This window comes from Pyxicephalus adspersus, chromosome 6 (genome assembly GCF_032062135.1).
Source record: "Pyxicephalus adspersus chromosome 6, UCB_Pads_2.0, whole genome shotgun sequence".
NCBI lineage: Eukaryota > Metazoa > Chordata > Amphibia > Anura > Pyxicephalidae > Pyxicephalus > Pyxicephalus adspersus.
Genome location: NC_092863.1, coordinates 11,133,609 through 11,156,798, shown reverse-complemented (window position 1 = coordinate 11,156,798; position 23,190 = coordinate 11,133,609). Strand labels below are relative to the sequence as shown.

Sequence of the window (23,190 nt, the reverse complement as noted above, 5' to 3'; positions counted from 1 at the left end):
TAAATCCTGTTTATCTCATTTCTGTACTTCTGTCTGTAGAAACATTCAGGGTTTTCCACCTGCTATAATATTGTTATAACAGCCTGATGGGTGTGATAGAAGGATGATATAGTGGAGGGTATTGGAATTTAGAAAACTTAAGTATTACATTATTTTTATTATTAGTAAAGCCTTTATAACTCTTTAACTTGTTTTGTCTGTGCTTGTCATTCCCCAGTCCTCTGTCAAAAATACTTATTGTCATTGGATTAGTGTTTGCATATTGTGACCTCACATTGTATTTCTACATCTTAGTGTATGGAGGGGCATATGGTAACCAGATATCCGAGAGGTAAAGAGAACATTAGGAATTTCTAGAATGCCTCCTTAAACTGAGCCAAGACAATCCTTTGCTTTGCAAAGAAACAGGTTCTCCTTCATGTCCCCTTTCACTCCAAAAATACATATTTCTCTACCCTTTTCTGCTGTTCTGTTCAACCATTGGATTAGCTTCCTTTCCTCTTGAGTGATTGGCCCAGTTCTGGCACGGGGGCAAATAGGTACAAATTGCAGCTCCATCTAAGATCCACCCAGAGGATGCACAGGGCTACATCCACAATAGTGAACACGACAAAGTGTAAAATGTTGCATCCATAATGTCAATGTTCTCTTTAAGCCTGATGTAAAAGAATCCTGACATTCTTACAGAGCACATTGAAGAGTTTACACAAGCAGTAAACATGATCTGTTCCTCGTCAGTGGGTAGAATGATTTGTTTTGTTCCAACAGTACAAGAGGCGTTACTTGCATAACTTCATCTAAACTTCCCCAGTATGGACATGGCTGACAATGTAATATAAAAGATTGGATGTTGGTGTGTTAGGAAGGATTGGATGACCGGTCTGAAAGGCTGAAATGCTATAAAAGGTTGAATGTTGTATATAACATTTCTGTCTTGGAATGCATGGTCTTTGTGGGCACCACACTACTTTGGGATACAAGGTTAGTGTGAACCAGGCTAACTTCCTATGGGGTGCTAGGTCAGCATGGGTCACGCCATGAGATGCATGGTGGCCAGGCCAACTTCCTATGAGATGCAGGATATGGTAGACCAGGTCAACCTACTGTACGATACAAGAACAGCATGAGCCAGGCCAACCTCCTTATGGGATGCAAAGCTACCATGTCAGGTCTGTATAGGCAAAGCCGAATTCCTATGTAATGCAGAGTCAGCTTGGGTAAGGGTGATCTTTCCCATCCTATGGCTGCTTAGTAAATGAGTATGGGAAGTATGGATTTGTTACCTTTGGTAGTCGTAGATTGATTTTATGATTGGCCAGAAAACCATCTAGTCCATTTTGTGCTCCTCTATCTACCCCTTTTCCAAGTGATGTACAGTAAACTCTTTATAGATGTTTTAGATACACATGTAAAAAAACTCCTGGCTGTGTACACATCTGAATTACTTATCCATTATTCTGTTTTAGCTACCAAACAGAATGTGTAATTTTGTATAGCTGATTTAATGATTATCATACCTATCATACACCCCAACAGCACTGTGCTATTGGATTATAATTATAAAACAAAATAACAAAAAACTCTCATGCTTCCAGTGCCATCAATTCACATTCCCCAAAAATCTGACTGCACCTATATCTCACATGAGATAACTCAAAAGCAACTCTTATCTTGCAGATAGATTCATCATTGTTCAGTGTAAGATAACTGCTACCATAGAAGGTCTTGAACATTCAGGTTGTCTGTCCTAGAATATATGATATATAACTTTTCCTCACAGAATAACACATGAGCTTACCTGGATGCAGCAATTTCAGATTTCTGTCTTGCTATGGCTGCTGCCCTTTGGGCCCCTTCGATACTTCTGTCCACTTTCTGCCTGATCTTGGCACTCTTCAAAGGAATCACTCTTTTCTTCATCCCTTTAATTAAAACGTTGTTCCTATACTTTCCTTCTTCCTTTGATCCGTCCGGAAGGGTGGTACACCCATAACCATGTCTAAGGTTGTCCAGCCATTCTCCTTCGTACTTCAGGCCACTGGAGCGCTCACTGATCCCAAAGCCGGACCTCTTGTCTTTTTTCCATTCGCCCATGTAGGCCTCAGTGGTGGTGGCATCAATATCTGCTTCAACTGGTGGAAATTCTTCTCCTTCCGTCCCATCACCAAAGCTTACTGTTGAGGTGGCATCACTAGCTCCAGAGCTCATCCCGCTCACACTTTTTAGAAAACTCAGCTTACTTCTTTGAGACGACAGTGAGGTCTTGGATTCCGATTTTCTTAGTTTACCCAAAAGAGAACCTCTTCTGAACAGGCCTTTCTTTTGTGCCTTGAGAACTTCGGGGTCGGCATAGAGGGAGAGGGCGAAGCCTCCTCTGGTGATGGTGGAGCACACAATGTTATCTGGTGAAGGAGAAATGGCATCATGTTGAGCTAATGTCCCATTGCTGTGTTCACTACGTAGGGAGGTCAAAGATGTGCGTAAGGGGTTTCGGACAGCTGCTGCCATTCCGTATGGAACACTCTGGCGTACACCATAGCCTTCACGGATTCCATTCCCAAACTGACCTTGATAGGTTCCTACAGAAAAAACAAATAGGTTAATCATTTTAATAATTTCATTTTCATTAATTACATAAAGTTGTGCTTTAGAAGACAAGCACCTGTTCTATCTCTTGGGGTTTCCTTAAGAGATCTCCCCATCAATACATGGTTCTGGGTTATTACTCAGTTTAGAGGTTTCCTCTAAAGTACAAGCGGTTCCCCATAACTCATTTTGTGTTCGCTAACATAGCCTTTCTCTACCCCTTCACTCTAAAGGACCTTGCTAAATAGGAGTTGTAATGGCCACAGCAGGTGTGCCGAACTAAAAGTGGACTATTGCAGATAATGTCTTAGCTGACTTTAGGCAAACTGCCAAATACACTATTGAAACACATAGAAATTGTATATCTAACAAATCATTTGTTGTTCAACCTGCCCGGAAATGTACACACCCTTTGTGTAATGTAGAGTATAAGTAAAATTAGGAGTCTGTGTTTGAACCTAAACTTCAGAAATCTTGCCAAAAAATGTAACTACCAAATTAACATAGCGGTGAATTACAAGTGTGAATATCCTATTTATCCCATATCATAATCCTAGAAAAATAACTTGTGTTGTAAAGACCTAGGCAGGTTTTTCTTCAGGGTCAGAAGCAACTAGGATATATGTTGGGACCCACCATACAATCTGCAATAAGGACCAGTCACAGGTAATCCAGCCGGAGATCTAAGGGTTGGGTCACTCATTAGCATTTGTGTGGTTTACTATACATTGCACATGCACATTGCATGCAAAATATTCTGTCTCATTGTAGGCAATTGTGTGTAATCACATGATTATATATGCCAAGCTGCATGCCATGGATTTGTTAGTATTCTTTGCACATGCATCTTTTCAGGACTCGTCCCTGCATTGTGAAAACCTCTGGCCTTTATGAGCTGACGTTTGCAGTGTAGATAATATAAATATATCACCAGTTAGCAGTCAAATTTTTAATTGGGGGATAAAAAGAAAAACAAAATCTGCAGTGGTCTGCTCTATTCAGCTAAGCAGAGAGAGATAAGAGAAAAGGACAGGAAACATGGCAGGGAAAACTGGCCCTAGGTTACTAAAGGAGGGTCAGAAAAAACCGTCTGCAGCCAGGCATTGAGGAGAAACCACTGGCATGACATTGTGCCCCCATCTCCACAAAACAGATCGGGCTTTTATGATCTCTTGTGTAAAGTACCTCCAATTTGACCCAGTTACAGTCTGAATGGACATTCTCTTTTAGATCTACCAGCAGCTACTAAATATTAGAGCCTACCTGACTAAATATGAATGAAATGTAACATGTAGCCAGATTGCAGTTTCTTTATTGCATCCAACATTATAAGGTGTCCCATACAGCCGCAAGGTGTGTACAGGTCGCATAAACCTGCATACTGGTGCAATACAACATCCATGTACATAGTGTGGGCATGAATGATTGTGATGGGGACTGCGATGAATGCTTTGCTATTTTTACTGATAATCCCAAAAGCTTTAAGCAGTGAAGTGTTTTCCTCCAGCTTTCACTTCTTAGGCTTTAGTAACTGAAAAGCAGAAGAACAACATAAACAGCTCTCAGTGTGAAGTCATGCAATGTGCTGGTGGCCAGCTTTCTGTACCCTTTTAGGCGGCTGTAATTTCTAGTACTGAAGAAGGGCCAATTATTGCACCGAGAACAATGCTGCTTCAGTACTATGCAGAGGGGGCTTTTCTACTAAATAACGCTGGACATTGTGCAGCACTGTGAGGACAATTCTATAGACACACAAGGACTGTTGTCCTAAAACTAGCAGAGGTCAGAAGTCTTATCTGACGGCAACCTCATCCGGGGTCATGTCTGACCAGAATACCATTCTACAATATAAGAGTATTTTTAGCCTTTCTGTATGTAAATGTGCTCAGCAAGATGATGAACAGCATTTATTGTAGTTATATATTTCATAAAACATTCAGCTAGTGTATGAACCAATCAATGAGTTACATGTTCTGGGAAGGAGAGGTCGGAGTGACTTTATTAGTGTACTGATACTTGCCTATTGTCCAATCAGCGGGTTGTGGGTGTGTCTGTGACCAAGCTGTAGCAGTGTAGGATGAAGGGTCCGCAGAAATGCAATGTCTACAATACTAGCTGCACATACCTGGCCAATCACCAGGGCCGGGCATAGAGAGTACCTATTGTATCGTGAGCTGTGCTCTATTCCAGTACTAACTTGTCAGGATCATACTTGGTACTCCAGACAGCTCATTTACAACCCCAAGCTGTAACCCTAAGCACTGGGAATGATATGCCACTGGAAACCCGGGATAGAACGCTGACACGGCATGTTTTGCGTCAGCCGATCCCCTGAATAGACTGCGCTGAGATCTGATATTTTAAATGATTGATTTGTAAAGCTCAGGGGAAGTATAACCTATTTGTGAGAAGGGCAGACATTAAAAAATATGTTTTTTTCCCCATCGGATATTTGTTGTCATCTAGGTGAAGCCGGCCATTTTGTGATAGTTCATCAAGAGACGACAAAGAAACACAAAGTTTGATAATCATAAAAATGCTGATTGCTTGGCTTTCCTGCTTTATTTTGAGTGCCTGACCTAGAACAAGTATGAATATTACAACTTCTGAATTCACTTTCCTGACCTGAATGATTGTACTTAGGTCAGTGATGGTGAATAAAGTCAGGGACTCGCATTATTCTGTCTCCTTTATTATATATTACACAGTTCAATTTTTTGCATGCATCCTCTATCTCATTTGTTTTACAGTACAGATTATTATTATTATAATTATTAAATAGGATTTATATAGCACCAACATATGACACAGCGCTGTACATTAAATAGGGATTGCAAATGACAGACTAGTACAGACAGTGATACAGGAGGAGAGGATACTCATCTTCTCTATCATTCTGTCCCCATTATTCTGTGGTGTTGTGTACAATTCAGTACGGCATGCCCTCCATCTCTCTTCATAGTATGGTGTACAATTGGTATGTATTGGTAGTAAAGTTCTCCAGGATGAGGTGGCCAGACATGGGCAGTGTATGGAGCAGCTGAGTATTAGTGGTGAGGGGAGGATATACGGGAATCTCAATCAGAAAATATAGTATCTGAACCAGAAATTAATAATCTATTACAACATGAAGGCAGTTTTTTCTGTAAGAACAGAATAGCCGCCAGTGCTCCATGTGACTCCTGTATGGTTGGGTCAAAACTGGAAGAACAGGAGCCGTGGCCCATAATAAAGGTTTTGCAGGTAGAAATCTAGTTTCTCTGGGAAACTGCACCATCTTTGCTATTGCAGCTCCGTATCTCTTCAGTCCCAGTGCTGTCATTGACGTATCTTTTTTTATATTGTGAGACTTTCACTGGTTATTCATCACATGCACGTAGGAATAATGTGGACAGCTATACAGTGAATGCCACCCCATGGAATTATAGAAGGTGTTCTTGCTGCTGGCGGCACATGGATATATTCTTATGAGAGAAGCTAAAGTAGAATTGCCAGCATATACAACAGAACATTCTTTTGTCCTGGTATGTATAATGCAACAACGACACATTGTTCCATGTTTTAGGAGATCCGCTTTAGAAACAGATAAAATAGGTTTTAGATCTAAAGAGATTACCTATTAGAAAACTGGGAAATGTATTTGTTGATTGGGTTCTCTTTAAAAACCAAATCTCTGGCCAATGTGGTGTTTTAATGCAAGAACTCTGTAAATGATAAGTAAGTCTTTTATTGCTGTGACAGTACAGGCTGCTGGGGTAATTAGTGAGAAATGTCATCTTCAGAAGAAATGTTGGCATTCCATAGATAAAACGCAATCCATGTGTGATCCACAGGGAAGTGTGCTGTAGTGAATTTCAATCTGAATGAATATCTTAATGTACAACAACACACTGGTGTGCTTCAGGGGAAAGACAAACTGTACAGTTTTATGTACATTGTAGTCTATTGGTAACACTTTTAAAATAAATAGATTGCCTCAATACAGTGTACGGTAATGAGGGAAATACCGCACATTCATGTGTGTAGTAATGCACCGCAAAGCAGTGGACAGGTGCAAAAGTGGCCTTAACTATATCCCGTGTTAGAATACCAAAGGAAAGGTCAGGCTGCACATTAGGGTTGTCGTCAAGGAACTGTGCACTTTGTGAGTTCTGTACATGAATATAAGTGAAGAAGTCCTAAATGCTGCATTAGAAAGGTTTATTGACCCATAGGTTCATGGAATACATGGACATTTGCACTGGACCTGTAGAAGTACTTAATAACTTTACCAATTTATATGAAAAAGTTTGCTACTGTATTAACATAACTCTAAATGATATAAAGTTTGGGATTAAAAGTACCATTTCTGTGTTTGCAGACGACACCAAACTATGTAATGAAATTAAGTCCATACAGGATGTCCATAATCTACAAGCAGACCTGGATGTATTGTTTGATTGGGCAGCCAAGTGGCAAATGACATTTATAAAAAGAAATGTAGAGTTATGCACTTGGGGGCAAACAACATGCATGCTTCATACTGTCTAGGGGGAATACATTTGAGGGAGTCAGAAATGGGCAGCACGGTGGCTCAGGGGTTAGCACTCCGTCCTAGGTTTCGAATCCCAGCCAGGACATTATCTGCATGGAGTTTGCAGGTTCTCCCCGTGTCTGCGTGGGTTTCCTCCCACATCACAAAAAAACATGCAGTTAGGTTGATTGGCTTCCCCTAAACTTGACCTTAGACTAAAAATAATGACATATGACTATAGTAGGGACATTAGATTGTGAGCTCCTTTGAGGGACAGTTAGTGACATGACTATGGACTTTGTACAGCCCTGCGTAATATGATGGCGCTATATAAATACTGTGTAATAATAATGATAATAATATTAAAATGGAAAAGGATCTGGGGGTTCTGGTAGATCATGGACTTAATAACAGCATGCAATGCCAAGCTGCAATATATAAAGCTAGCAAAGTACTTTCTTGTATTAAAAGAGGAATAGACTGCAGAGATGAAGACATAATCCTGCCCCTGTACAAAGCATTGGTCAGACCACATCTGGAATATGCAGTCCAGTTTTGGGCCCCAATTCACAAAAAGGACATTTTGGAATTGGAGAGAGTGCAGGGAAGGGCAACTAAACTAATAAAAGGAATGGAGGAGCTCAGCTATGAGGAGAGACTAGCTGAACTGAATCTATTCTCTCTTGAGAAGAGACGTATAAGGGGGGATATGATCACTCTGTATAAATAAATAAATAGTCCATATAGAGAACTCTCTTCCCCATTATTCACTTTGAGATGATTACAAAGAACAAGAGGGCACTCTTTGCATCTGGAGGAAAAGAAGTTTAATCTCCGGATAAGGAAGGGATTCTTCACTGTAAGGGCTGTGATAATGTGGAATCGGCTCCCTCAGGAAGTAGTTTCAGCAACTACTATAGATTGCTTTAAGAAAAAGCTGGATGTTTTTTTTAGAAGCACAGAATATAACTGGGGATTAAGGCTTTAAAGTAAAAATAACAAAGACTGTTGATCCAGGGAACATCCGATTGCCTCGAAGGAAGGAATTTTTTTACCCGTTTGAGCAAATTGTACCAGGGTTTTCTTTTGGCTTCCTCTGGACCAACTATGTCCTATAGAGTTTTATATCTGGGATATGTTTATTTCTCTAGTGGTTGAACTTCATGGACTTATGTCTTTTTTCAACCTGACCTACTATGTAAGTAAAATAATTGAGGTTTAACAACACGGGTCCCTAAAAGAGATGACCTTGGATCAAAAAAGGGTAGGAGGACCTTAATATGATGTATTTAATTCATAAAATGTGAAATCATCTGAACAATCTTGAGAATTAAGAAGTAAGGGAAATAATTGGGTGACAGTATCTACATGCCTATTGTCTGCTTGAAGGACATAATCATGAGAGGGTCATGGAGGCTGCCATTACTGAACTCTCCTCTTGAATGATAGAAATAAGGAGACCTGGCAGTTTTCTAATACTTATTTAATGCATGCTTTTTCTAGGTCTTTGATTAAAAATTGTTTATATCAGACAGCCAGGCAACTACACTTTTCAGTGAAAGCTCTAGAATGTCAGCCTGTATACTTTCCTCCCATTAACATAAGGACAAAACATTGTAAGGTTATTGTTACAGTTGTAACAGAAGTAAAAAAAAAAAAAGAAAATTCCTTTCACTTTGGAAAGATTTCCTCTTACTTTTTGTTGTATCACCAGGAAAAAAAGTAAAATTTTTCCCACACACAAAATTATAGGATTTCCAATCTTTACCCACTCCGCTAAAACTAAAAAGAAACATTTGGATTTCGATCAATGCTCAGTGATAGTTTGTATGAGATTTTGCTTTGCAATGATTAGTACAGGACCATATAGGAGGCGCATAGAGGTAGAGGATCAGGACTAATGGCCTTAGGATGACCATCACTTGGCCAGACCTCTGATCAGCAGACAGCTGGTAGATCAGTTCTGCCATCTATAGAACCTAATAGGTTATTAGCTGGTGATCCTTCTAATGAGGGACAGGTATGTACGATGGAGGGGGCCCTATACAGATGATCCCCAAAGCATCTCCAGGAGGCAATTGCCAGAAATCCAACCCGTCATTTGATTCCCCCTAGAAGCCTTGGACAGGTAATGTCTGCTGTGGTCAAAAAAGGTATTCAGACATAGGAATTGTCCCCAATAAAAATAAGACCATTATTGTATCTGGTGGATGTTTGTAGGCACCTATACACAATGTATTATTCCCAGGAATAAGCATCATCAGATGCCTCCTCAAGCCATATAGTGTGCTTGGTTATTAATCCAGTGGTGATGTGTGTACAGAAAACGTACAGGAGGTTGTAAAAACAGGTGTATGTGTAGGTCCAAACAACCTCTTGGTTCTATGGCCACCTCAAGTCAGTGATAGGACACTGAAGTGAACCTCAGTTTGTCCTGTACTATGTATGTATAACAGGTACCTATGGTCACATAGCTTGTGATCCCATGGAAGCCAAAAACCTGAGAACAATATTATGCATTACAATTGTACCCCCCAGGGCTCACTATTGTTACCTAAAGCTGACTATATTAAAAAAAGGCCAACTGGCAAGGCATAAGGGGTGAAGCCAGAAGTATTTACAAATTAGATCTCCCAAGCATTGGCACTCCCAGTGGCATCCAGGAGTTGTGTAACCAAGTATCAACTTTAGCATTGGCGTAATATTAGCATGCAAATGTACATTTCGGTTATCTGGACAATTATTCCAAAATCATATCATTTCCTGCATCACATTAGATGGAATATATGATCATAGGTTGATTATGTCATAGGTTGTCATCTGTGACATTCATGTATTACCGCTTTCAATATTAGCAGCATGGTAAAAATGTTACAGGTAGCTCTCGTCTTGGAATTGGATCAGAACTGAGAGCTGCTTCTGGGAGATTCTTTTACCAGATTCCACGTGAGTTAACAAATGTCATTGGACGACTGAGCTCACTGGTGCCCAGCCAGCACAATACCGACCCCAAATGGCATTTTATGTTATCCAAGTCTAACATAACTGGTGTGTAATCCAGCACCATCATCACAAGAGACTTTTTTCAGATCTCCAAACTTCCCTGTTCATTGTCATGTGCTCTGTGCATGTGTAATTGCCAATAAAAAGCAACCAGGTAAAGTTTTTAGAAATGATTTTATGATCAGAATTAAGTAACTGCTCATGGAATCTGTCCCACTATGTTATGGTATGTGCAGCAGGTGCAATAATAATACTGATTTTTCTTGCTGTGTTTTATAACAATATAATTCGGTAACATGTGAATGCAAACGAAAGTTGAATATATTTAATGCCTGTGTTGCCTCTTTGAATATTTATTGCTATTCGAAGTTTGGGCACCAAATCTGGGCACAGATATCATTTTTTTTTTGTTTCAATCATCATACAAACAAGTGTAAAAATGGAGAATGAAAACTGTAATTGTATTCCCTAGCTATGTGTATTGCACTACTTTTCTGCCTATCCTAAAACTTACATTTGGTTTTCATAGAGTTACCTGGATCTTGGCTGGTGGGAAAGATACTTCTCTCAGAATTTACAGTTCAATACACATCACAGCACCATAAGACTATTATTCATTTTTTTAGATGTGACCTGTTAATACATACAATTGCTGCACACATTAAAATGAATGAATAGATTCATACCTCCATCTGCATACGTTTCAGTACCATATCCATCTTGTAGGCCACTCTGCCACGTTCCTTCATACTTTGCCCCGCTGGTCATACTTTGTCGGACTCCATACCTTCCTTTAAATCCATGAGTCCATTCTCCTTTGTACACCCAGTGTCCTTTGGTTTCCACTCCCAAGCCATGTCTTTTTCCTTGTGACCAATATCCTTCGTACGTATTACCACTTGGCCAGGTATAGATGCCTACCACCTCAAACCCATAATTCCAGGAACCCGAGTATTCTCCTTGGCCTTTTGGCCCTGTGCAGATTCCATGCCCATGGGCTTTACCGCCTTCCCACCCGCCACAGTATGCCCCTCCATCATCAAAGTCAAACCGACCTCCGCTCATGCTGACTTAAAAAATAAAAGTCTAAAAACTTTCAGAAAAAAAAAAACTTTAAAAAATTTTAAAAGCCTAATTAAAAAAAGTTTTTTTGGAGGGACAAAACATTTAAATATATTTTCTAAAAAAAAAAATTAATTTAAATCAGGTTAAACACTTAATTGTCTCATGAATATTGCTCAAAGTGGATCTAAGATTTTTTTAATTGGGTAAAAAAAGATTTCTGTGTGGGGCGGCGAATTTGAAGCCAGAGCTAGTTCTCACGGTGCAGAGAGGGTTAATCTGATTGGATCTCTTCGGCCCTGGTCGTGTCACAATTAGGGAAGGGTTAACGTGCTCCGCAGCCTGTCCTTGCATTATTTGGCTCTTCTTGTTCATGGTATCATTTCGGTGGTCCTAGATTTTTACTTCCCTCCCAGTAAAATGGATTCGCTCCCCCTCTCTCTGTGTCCGGGCGAGACCACAGAGTAGAGTCCCAGGCACACAGCCTGTGAGTGCCGGAGATGAGTGAATGTTAAAACAGACCTAACAAGGGTATTGCATCCCAGCTGTTCCAAAAATATAGCCCAATCCCTGCTCCGCTCAATGGCTACTTCTCAGAGCGAGGGAAAAAAAAACTTCACTAGTAGAGAGGGATGGACTGATAGCAGAAGAAGAAGGACTTAAAATAGATCCTGTGGATGATTGGGGAATATTTGTGGGGGGGCTCTGCTCTTTTATTGGCAATATTCTGCTGCTGGGGGAGTTTACACAGGGCAGAGAACATAACACAGGCAATGCATGAATACAACAAATCAATGACCCAGTACAAAACTACACAATAAAATATTAGTAGTGTGTTATTTTATTTTTTGTTGTCTTAAGGGAAAGCTATATTAAGGAATTCCTCTGTTGTAATATATTTCTCATCTGAACAAGTGAAAGATTTAAGCCTCGTACATACGAGCAGATCCGCTGCCAATCTCAACCAATCTGAACAATTTTTGATGAGTTATTGTTTGAACAGAAGTCCCAGAACACAGCACACGTGTACATATAATATTCTGTACACACATCACCACTTATTACTTTCCTTCAATGTTTCAGAACCCCGAAATGAGTCCTAATCTACACACACCTAATTTATGTTACAGGAAATCTTTTAGGATCCTTTTCAGTGACTGCTGAACAAATGAGTGCTGTATAATTCTATGGAGGGGGGAGGAGAATTGGGTGGTATCCGGCTATATCTTCTAGGAAATGACAGGGGTAATCCCTGGTATACAACTTACTCCCTCACAGCGGAACCAGGCGATCTCATTTACTCACAAAGGAATAATAGCAATATGCAAGAAGTGGGATATAAGATTTTGACTAGGTGGTACAGAGTGCCAGAAAAGCTACGTATTATGTTCCCTTCTAAATCTGATAGATGCTGGAGATGTGGCGTACATAAAGGAGATGTATTACACATATTCTGGACATGTCCTGTGTTGAGGACTTTCTGGAAAAGAGTCCGAGAAATTTGTCAAAAATGACGATTATGTATATATCGAATAACCCAGCATTTTTTTTATTACATCTTAATGATTGGCCCCAACGATTGTACAACAAATCTTTAGTGAAATACCTGGTGATGGCAGCTTAAACCTGAATATTCAGAATGTGGAAGAAAACTGAACCTCCCACACTATGTGGGTATGTAATGATAGAACAGAATGATATTTAGACACATGGGCTCCCTGGATCTCCTTCCAGGAAATGATAGACTATAAGAATTTAATTGATTACCAAGCCGTGTAATAATTCAAGCTTGACAGTAGTACTTTAATCGGTACATTGAATTTTGTGGGGATTTATAATCGAGTTCTCTGGATAACTATTCTCTTTATTTTAACATAGAGAAAAGTATATTGTTACCTGTCTTTATTATGTTTTGTATCCGATTTGTTTATTTATTGATGTATTTTACAACAAGTGTTAAAAAAAAAAATAAAAAGTTGTTTAATGATCAAATCGTTGGTCCATGTCAGGGGTCCGCTGTGCACACGCTAGATTTTCACGATCATTCCAAAAACATGCAGTTAGGTTAATTGGCTTCCACCCCAAATTGACCTTAGACTGTATTAATGATATGACTATGGTAGGGACATTAGATTGTGAGCCCCCATGACTATGGATATTGTACAGCGCTGTGTAATATGTTGGAGCTATATAAATAATAATAATTCATCTGGGTGATGAATATCTATGTTACATGTAAAGCTTTATATTAAGAATGATGGCTGGTTGGCTTTAAAACTGAATTCACATCTGATCATTTGATCAAATCAGTTTTTAGATTTTAGGTATATAATGGCCTCTGTGTTCTCTGTCCTATTCTTGCCTCTTATGGTGACAACACCAACATTTAAAGTTTCTTTTCAGTGTCACTATTTCATGACCAACCGCAGGCAATTAAATATTGACAGAGGATCTAACCCTTCCCCTTTACATACATTTTAAATCTGCATTATACCAGTACATTGATGTTCACATTGGTGTCGAGGTTTCAGTGCGTTTACCACTTGCCAGGGAATTGCTGCCTCTCAGTTATGGGGGTCTCACAACTGTTCATTGCTATGGATTGGCCAGGTTTGTTGACACATATTTCAATCAACTTTTTTGAAAGAGACCTAATGCTTTGGTGGTCGCAAATCATTCAAACCCCAAACATTTTAGCTTTAATCTTATTTATGTGCTTTCTTTTTACTGCAGGAAATAGTAAAACACTCTGCTAGCAGCACGCAGGAGAGTCGGACCTCTGCCCAGTGGTCCAATACACCCCCAGCACACTGCTACAATGGAAAGCGATGGCGGTTTCTGAGAAATGCTGTTGATTAGAGCAGGGTGCAGGGGCGAAGGAGATGTCTGTGGCTTCTGTGTGAAGAAGAGGGCGAGTCCAGCTCTCCAGCATGTTGCTGCCGGAATATATTTTACCCTTTTGCTGCAGCAAATAGTAAAACACAAAAGATGCCCCCAATTTATCACTGTGTACACACCCTGACTACATCACAATAGGCCCTCAGGAACTTTATTTAGTCCATTGGTGGGATCTTCATGTCATAGTCTTTGGTCTTATTTCTGGCAATGCCCCTGCCTTCTGTGTTCCTAATAATCTGTGCATAGGCCTGGGAGCTTCACTTGGAAAATCTCCTGGGGAATGGAAGGAGAAGGAAACATTTTCTGTCTGAAACATGACAAATGTTATGGCAACTGAAAGTATTCAAACCAAAAGGCAATGTCCGCCTTCACATTTCTCCCAGGAGGTTCTCTTTAACATTTTTACCTGGTACCAGTGCCAGGAGGGTCAAATCACGGTATTATAACAAAGGGAACGGGTGATAAGTTCACTGGAATCATCAGACCGTTCACACAGCATCGACCACTATTTATACAAACGTATTTTTAGCACTATTATTTTTTGGATGAAATGAGATTCTTGAAATAGTAAAGTAATGATTCACTGTGCCCGCTGCTCTATTAATCCTGCTATAGAAAGCATTTTATAAAATAAACTATTTATGGTTTTCTAGTTTTGGAAGGAGATGATAGCACTACGGGGAATCATTGAGCTACAAGCTGTGATGAATTTAAAGTTTTACGACATCGGAGGATCAGGTCTTCGGAACAGAAAAATACGATGTCATGTTTGTTGAAGAGATGTACACCAGCTGAACATTCACCAAAGATTCACCTTTAAAAAGGAGCTATATTGGTTTATGGTCAGTACTCCTAGAGTTTATACGCATTTATGTATGTTTTTTTTATGTTTCACAAATAAACATGCCATGCAGAACAAAAGATTAGCAGATTAGCTGTGAGCTATTGGATAGCTGAAATAGTGTTTTTATTTTTTTTTTTTAGACATGCGTATGATTGAAACCTCCAAAAGAGAAGACGGGAACTTATTCATTCACTTGAGTGTGAAAACTTAGGCTGTTGAGGTCTCCAAACATTTTCACCAACAGGTAAGGAAAAATCAGAGCCTTCATTTCAGGTTTTCTAATTTAAAGTAACTCTGTGAATATTTACCATTTGTTGGTTTTACTGGAAAGAAAAGGGTTCATGCTCACTCCTGCTGCCGGTATTGGCAAATTTCACCGTGTTCAAAGTCCAACCTGCTTCGGACAATTTTAGGAGGCTCATACAGGACACGGTAGTGATGTGGTGGCTGGTGAATAAGAACCATAACGGGCAATTCACTCCAAAGTGTGTCCAATGCAGAAGCCAGTGGGGGACACTGGCAATTAGTAAAGAGCGAGAGTGGTAAAACTTTTTTATTTTTTTATTTTATTTATCTTTTTTTTATTTAACTGTTACTTTCCAGCATTCCACTGTGGGAAGTTTGTGACTTCTTCTCATGTGGCAGGGCCTAGATCTAGCAACCAATCGCTAGGTCAAATGGCAAATGTTGTGACGTTACCACTTTCCACTTTGAGGAGTTTATAGATTGCAGAGTTTTTCATGGCAGCTCTAAAGGAAGTAATGGCTGTGTAGTTGTGTAGTATTCTGCTGAAGCTGAGGGTCTGGGACTCCTCGACTTCTTTTAAATGTAAAGTAAAAGCAAACCACTATATAATACTTCTGAGCAGCTGGCCTTCTTTATCATGAGGTTATCTTTCCCTACCTTATCGCCCTCTGTATTCAGTCATTTGTTCAGTAGGAAAAAAAAGTATACATATTGTATGGCTTAGTGTACAAATTTACACACAACCCCCTCCCAAAAAGTGATCATTAACATTAAAGTGCCTTTTACTGCCCCATGGCAGCTACATTTTCTCATCTAGTAAAGTAAAATATTTTTCCTGGATGTGCATGGAGTTTGCACGGGCGGAGGCACCTGTTCTCCGCAGCATTCCCAAGGGGCATTATCTGCTAACTTCTGCTTGGTAAACTCATTCTGCGATGTGGCTGAGAAATCCGAGCCGGCGCAGATGACTTCAATGGCCATTGACGTGTAACGCAGCCATTCTCAGGCTCTAATTTGGTGGCGGGGATTAGATTTGTAGCCCAAAGCTTTTCCCCACGTTCCTCTGATATAAAATAAGACAGTAAGGGGGTTGTCAGGCCACAGAATTGTTCCAAGCTGTTACATGTGTGACCATTACGTAATCCTAAATCCCTTAGAACAACAATCTACAATGTTGTGTCATGACCTAATAAATAGCACAAGGGTTGTATCTGCTATATGCAGCTCTTTTAAAGGGACCCTTAAAGTGAGAGCGAGGGGTGGGATGGTTGGTTGGCATGAGTAATTCTGCATTGACAGCCACAAGTGCAGCAGCTGCATGGCTTCCCATAGAAATTCCTGGAAATAACAAAGGGGAGTGCTTAATAGAGGGGGACTCGGCCACCACCATCTTGTTCACTTGCTCACAGAATTCATTACTCTCTATACCTGGTAATTATCTCTATTACTACAATAGTGATTATTGTCCATGTTCTCCTAAAACTGTAACTTAGGTGGAACCAGTTGGTGTAAAGGAAACCTGGTGTGGCCACAACTGGTGGCCTGTTTTGTGCTTTTAAAGTAATTCTGGACAATCCTGCAGCAGTCTCCACCGCAACACTCTAGGTCTGTTCTGATTGTCTAGTGGTCCATCATCACTAAGCATAATGGGGGGGCAAGTACCAGAAAATGCTGAATCTTTGTCTAATCATAATGATTGGAATTCGGCACGAGTGGCATGTGCCGTACACTAACCAACATCAGGTATGGTTTACACAGGAGAAGTGATTGCAAATACTGCAAGTGGAGTTATTATTGGATAGGTAGTATCTTATGATGTGTGTACAGTCACATTAGTAGAAATGCTGCATTACCTCCGCAATTGAATGTGTTTATTTTGGGGAGGAAAGTCATTTTTCTTCAATGGTAGAAATAGTGAAACTCCAAGCTGGTGGAGGGACACAATGCTTTTTTTTTTATAAAGACCCTTTCTAACAAAGATGGTTGTTTATAAGGAAATTTTGTGGCATTATTGTATAATTGATTAATTTTTATTAAAAGCAACCCAGGCAATTGGCGCACAAATCCTTTCCTGACTTTGATGATTAGTATTGTTCTTTCCAGACTTCTGCAATTTTTTCTTCTGTTGTAGAAAAGTTAAGGAGTTAAGGTTATGAACTAGTTCTTAAACAGGCAATGGAGTAAAATGAACTGTACTGTGTGTAAAGGCTATTGTGCTGTATTGTAATGTAAAACCTAATGGGGTGACATTTAGTTTATAGTACACATTACTGTTGCCAACAATTATTTTTATTTTATTATTTTTCAGTTTTACTCTTTGATGCTATTGACCTATATATTGTACAGGTGAAGTCCACAATAGCTGCATGGCCTGTGTGCCAAGGCGCAGGTCTCTTGACGGGGGCAATAGTCCAAGCCTATGTAATGTGTACTAATACTACCTCTTGTAGTATCCCTCAGAAGCTAGAAAAACAGGGTAACATGTAGAAAAACAATTGGGACATAGGAACAAACTGTTGTCACTGTAGCAGGAAGTGGCTGAACAAGGACCTTCAGGAAAAGGTTAAAATTGTATTCAATAAAATTTCTATGTTTATTTTATTGTGCATAAGTAATTGTTCTCTCCACACTCACTGCATTACTCTGCATGTACACAGCCCCCTTTCTCGTCTTCTTCACATACCTCTTTTGCAACTTTACTTTACCCTGACTTTACTATTGTATCCTCGGCCTTCTTCACCAGCACCTACTTTTACCCTTCTACGCGTCCCACTTTTGCCCCTTCCCACTCTTCTTTCCCCACTACTTACTACTGCCCCTCTAAGCTCCCAATTATTCTTCTGCATCTGCCTTTGCCCCTCCACCTTGCTAGCTCTAATCTACAACTACTTTTGACCAACTACACTCTCCACTCTTCTCCAGTACCTACTTTTGCCCATCTATGCTCCACGCTCTTCTTCTATCCCACCTATTTTTGCTTCTCCACACTCCCCACCTTTCTCCACATGTACTTTTGCTCTTTGCTCCTTTACTCTCCTCATTCTTCTCCCACACCTATTTTTTGCCCCTCCATGTTCCCTAATTTTCTCCTGCAGCTTCTTTTTGCCCATTTATCTTCCCAGCTAATTTCTGCACCTACTTTCGCTCCTCTACACTGCTCATTCTTCTCCAACATCTACTTTTGCCCGTCTATGCACCCCACTGCTTTCCTGCATCTATTTTTGCCCCTCTATGCTCCCCACCCTTCTCCTGCAACTTCTTTTGCCTGTCTACCCCATTTTCTCCCACACCTACATTTGTCTGTCTATCAATCAATCAATCTTTCCCAATTCTACTTTTTCCCATCTATGCTCCCCATTCTTCTCCTCACCTACTTTTGCCTGTCAATGCTTTCGCTCTTTCCCTTACCTACTTTTGCTCCTCTGCGCTCCCCATTCCTCTCCCACACCTATTTATGCCTGCCTATGCTCCCCTCTCTTCTTCGTCACCTACAATTGCTCCTCTACTTTCCCCATTCTTCTCCCGCACCTATTTTTGCCCCTCGATGATCCTCAATCTTCTTCTGCAACTTTTTACCCACCTACTACTCTCCCCACCCTTCTCCCACACCTACTTTTTTCCAGTTACCTTTCCAGCTCGTTTCTGCACCTACTATCGCTCCTGATTGTCCCGCACCTACTTTTTGCCTCTCTACGCTCCCCATTCTTCTCCCACATCTACTTTTGCCTAGTTATCTTTCCAGCTTGTTTATGCACCTACTTTGCTCCTCATACTTCCTCCGCACCTACTTTAGCCTGTCTATGGTACCATCCTTTCTCCCACACCTACTTTTGCCCGTCTACACTACCCATTCTGCCCCTGTGCCTTCTTTTGCCTGTCTACTGTCTCCACTCTTCTCCCGCACCTACATTTGCTAATCTTCACCCCCCACTACTTTTGCCCTTCTATGCTCCTCACTCTTCTCCCCCACCTGCTTTTGCCCATTTATCTTTTTCAGCACCTTACTTTTGCCCCTCCACCATGCCAGCTCTTGCACCTATGCACCTACTTTTGCTACTGTACACTCCCCACTTTGCTCCTACACCTTTTTTTTACCTGTCTATGCTGCCCACTCGTTTCTCGCACCAACTTTTGCTCGTTTACGCTTCCCACTCTACTTTTTCCTACCCCACTACTTTTTCTCCTCTACCTCCTCCACTTTTCTTCTGCACCTACTTCTCCCGTTCCTATTTTTGCCTCTCTACACTTCCCACTTTTCCCGCATCTATCTATGCTCCCCACTACTTTTGCCCATTTATCTTTCCAGCTCTTTTCTGCACCTACTTTTGCCCCTCTAATAGGCTCCCCACTATTCTCCCGCACTTAATTTTGCCCCTCTACATTCCCCCACTCTTTTTCTGCACCTATTTTTGTGAATTTATTTTTCTAGCACCTACTCCTTCTCCTGCACCTATTTTTGCCCGTCTACGCTTTGTACACTTTCCCACACCTACTTTTGCCCCTCCACCTTGCCAACTCTATTCTGCACCTACTTTTGCCCCTCTACGCTTCCCACTTCTTTCCTGCACATACTTTTTGCCCCTCTATGCTCAGTACTCTTCTTATTTCACACCTGCTTTTACTTCTCCATGCTCCCCACTCTTCTCCCTCCACTCCTTTTGCATGTCTATGCTCTGCATTCTTCTCCCACACCTACTTTTGCCCCTCTACCTTGCCAGCTCTTTTCTGCACCTATTTTTGCCCTTGTACGGTTTTACTCTTCTGTCGAATTGACTTTTGCTCCTCTATGCTTCCCCCATTCTTCTCCTGCACCTACTCTTGCTACCCTATGCTTCCCATTCTTGCCCCGCAATTACTTTAGCCCCTCCACCTTGCTAGTCTTATATGCACCTCATTTTGCCCCTTTACGCTTCCCAATCTTTTTCCACACTTACTTTTGCCCATTTATTTTTCCAGCTCTTTTCTGCCCATTTTACGCTTCGGACCCTCCCCATTCTTCTCCTGCATCTAACTTTGCCCCTCCACCTTGCCAGCTCTATTCCGCACCTACCCCTCTACGCTCCCAGCTTTTCTCCTCGCTATTTTTACCCATCTACGCTTTGGACATACTTTTGCCCACTTATTTTTTTGCCTGTTATCTTTCCATTTCTTTTCTGCACCTACTTTTTGCCCCTCTATGCTCCCCAATCTTCTTCCACACCTACTTTTGCCCCTCCACCATGCCAACTTATATGCGCCTATGTTTTGCTACTCTACACTCCCCACATTTCTCCCACAACTATTTTTAACTGGCCACACTCTCCACTCTTCTCCCACACCTACTTTTGTCCATTTATTTTTTCAGCTCTTTTCTGCATCTACTTTGCCCCTCAACGCTTCCCATTCTTCTCCTGCACCTACTTTGGCCAAAGCTATTTTTGCCTGTCTACGCACTGTACTCCTCTCCACACCTACTTTTTCCCCCTCTAGGCTCCCGCCTTTTGCCCACCTATTTTTACCCGTCTGCGCTCTCGCACCTACTTTTGCCAGTCTACACTCCCTATTCTCCTGCACCTACGTTTTCCCCTCTACGCTCCCGACTTTTCTCCTGCAGCTATTTTTACCCGTTCACACTGCTTACTCTTCTCCCGCACATTTTTGCCCCTCTACGCTCCCTACTCTTCTCCCCCACCTACTTTTTGCCCCTCTACTTTTCTTCTCACTATGTTCTCAACTACTTTTGCCGATTTATCTTTCCAGCTCATATATGCACCTAGTTTTGTCCCTCTACGCTCCGCATTCTTTTCCCGTACACCTAGGTTTGTCCACCTATTTTTACCCTGCACCTACTTTCACCTCGTTTCTGCAACTACTTTTTTGTCCCTTTACGCTCCCAGTTCTTCTCCCGCACCTATTATTGCAATTTTATTTTTATAGCAACTACTTTTTGCCTGTCTACACTCCACTCCTCTCCCACACCTACTTTTTTCCAGGTACCTTTCCAGCTCGTTTCTGCACCGTTCATCGCTCCTCATTCTCCCGCACCTATATTTTGCACCTACTTTGGTCCTCATTCTTCTCCTGCGCCTTCTTTTGCCTGTCTACTCTCCCCACTTTTCTCCTAAAATTACATTTGCCAATCAATCTTTCCCATTTCTACTTTTGCCCGTCTATGCTCCCCATTCTTCCCGTGCCTTCTTTTGCCTGTCTACTTTCTTCACTCTTCTCCCGCACCTACATTTGCTAGTCTATGCCTCCCACCTGCTTTTGCCCATTTATCTTTCCAGCTGTTTTCTGCACCTACTTTTGCCCCTCCACCTTGCCAGCTCTTATATGCACCTACTTTTGCTACTGTACACTCCCCACATTTCTCCCACAACTATTTTTAACCGGCCACGCTCCCCACCCTTCTCCCGCAACTACTTTTGCCCATTTATTTTTTCAGCTCTTTTCTGCATCTGCTTTGCCCCTCGACGCTTTCCATTTCTCTACTGTGCCTATTATTGCCACTCTACACTTCCCATTCTTCTCCTGCACCTACTTTGCCCAAAACTATTTTTACCCGTCTACACTCTTGCACCTACTTTTGCCTACGTATTTTTTGCCAGTCTACGCTCCCTATTCTCCTGCACCTACTTTTTCCCCTTTACGCTCCCGACTTTTCTCCCGCAGCTATTTTTACACGTTCACACTGCTCACTCTTCTCCCGCACATATTTGCCCCTCTACGCTCCCTACTCTTCTCCACGTACTTTTGCCTTCTACACTTCTTCTCACTCTATGCCCTCAACTACTTTTGCTGATTTATATTTCCAGCTCATATATGCACCTAGTTTTGTCCTCTATGCTCCGCATTCTTTTCCCGTACACCTAGGTTTGTCCACCTATTTTTACCCTGCATCTACTTTTGCCTCTTTATCTTTTCACCTCGTTTCTGCACCTACTTTTGCCCCGCTACGCTCCCCACTCTTCTCCCGAATGTATTACTGCAAATTTATTTTTACAGCACCTACTTTTTTGCCTGTCTACACTCTGTACTCTTCTCCCACACCTACTTTTGCCCCCCTTCGTTCCCCATTCTTGTCCTGCAACTACTTTTTGCTCATTTATCTGTACAGCTTTTTTCTGCACTTACTTTTGCCCCTTGGTGCTTTCCTTTCTTCTTCCACACCTACTTTTGCCCCCCTACGCTTCCAGTTCTTGTCCTGTACCCACTTTGGTCAAAGCTATTTTTGCCTGTCTACGCTCTGTACTCTGTTCTCCTCACATATTTTTGCCCCTCTTCGCTCCCGACATTTCTCCTGCAGCAATTTTTAGCCGTCTACGCTGCTCACTCTAATCCCGCACATACTTATGCCCCTCTGCGCTTCCCACTCCTCTCCCCAAACTACTTTTTTGCCCCTCTAGGCTTCCCACTTGTTTCCCGCACCTAGTTTTGTGAATTTATTTTTCCAGCACCTACTTCTTCTCTCTCGCCTACTTTTGCCCACCTATTTTATACCTGTCTACGCTCCGCACTCGTTTCCCACCCACATTTACTTTTTGCCTATTTATCTTTTCACCTCGTTTCTGCACCTACTTTTGTCCCTCGACCCTCCCCATTCTTCTGCACTGACTTTGGCCAACGCTATTTTTGCCCCTCTGTGCTCCCCACTTTTCTCCTGCAGCTATTTTTACCTGTCTATGCTCCGAACCCTTCTCGCATACATACTTTTGCTCACCTATTTTTGCCCGTCTACACTTCTCCCATTCTTCTCCCCCACCTACTTTTTGCCCATCTTTTCAGCTGTTTTCTACACCTACTTTTGCCCCTCTTTGCTCCCCACTAGTTTTGCCCATTTTATCCTTCCAGCTCTTTTCTGCACCTACTTTTGTCCTTCTACCCCCCATTTTTCTTCCCACACCTTCTTTTGCCTATTTATCTTTTCACCTTGTTTCTGCACCTACTTTTGCCCCTCAACGCTCCCCATTCTTCTCTCCTGCACCGACTTTGACCAACGCTATTTTTGCCTGTCTATGCTTCGTAGTCCTCTCTACACCTACATTTGCTCCCCTCTCTT

The 23,190-nt window shown here is 41.4% G+C and overlaps 1 protein-coding gene and 1 long non-coding RNA gene across 5 annotated transcripts in view; one reads left to right on the top strand and one right to left on the bottom strand.

Moving 5' to 3' along the window:
- The window catches only part of JPH2 (junctophilin 2), a 41,432-nt gene extending 29,741 nt beyond the window's left edge, over window positions 1-11,691 (bottom strand). Inside the window, exons 1-2 of one of the 2 annotated variants that reach the window (XM_072414529.1) lie at window positions 10,789-11,691; window positions 1,799-2,579 (exon numbers count right to left, since the gene is read on the bottom strand). In XM_072414529.1, the coding sequence (XP_072270630.1) occupies window positions 1,799-2,579; window positions 10,789-11,167 (1,160 nt within the window). In that variant the 5' untranslated portion in view covers window positions 11,168-11,691. The remainder of the gene's footprint in view (window positions 1-1,798; window positions 2,580-10,788) is intronic. The other variant, XM_072414528.1, reaches the window with a different exon arrangement.
- The window catches only part of LOC140333110 (uncharacterized), a 90,278-nt gene that overhangs the window by 64,131 nt on the left and 2,957 nt on the right, over window positions 1-23,190 (top strand). For all 3 annotated transcript variants that reach the window (XR_011921287.1, XR_011921288.1, XR_011921286.1), the window contains 2 exons: window positions 14,716-14,904; window positions 15,047-15,150. This is a non-coding gene — a long non-coding RNA (uncharacterized lncRNA). The remainder of the gene's footprint in view (window positions 1-14,715; window positions 14,905-15,046; window positions 15,151-23,190) is intronic.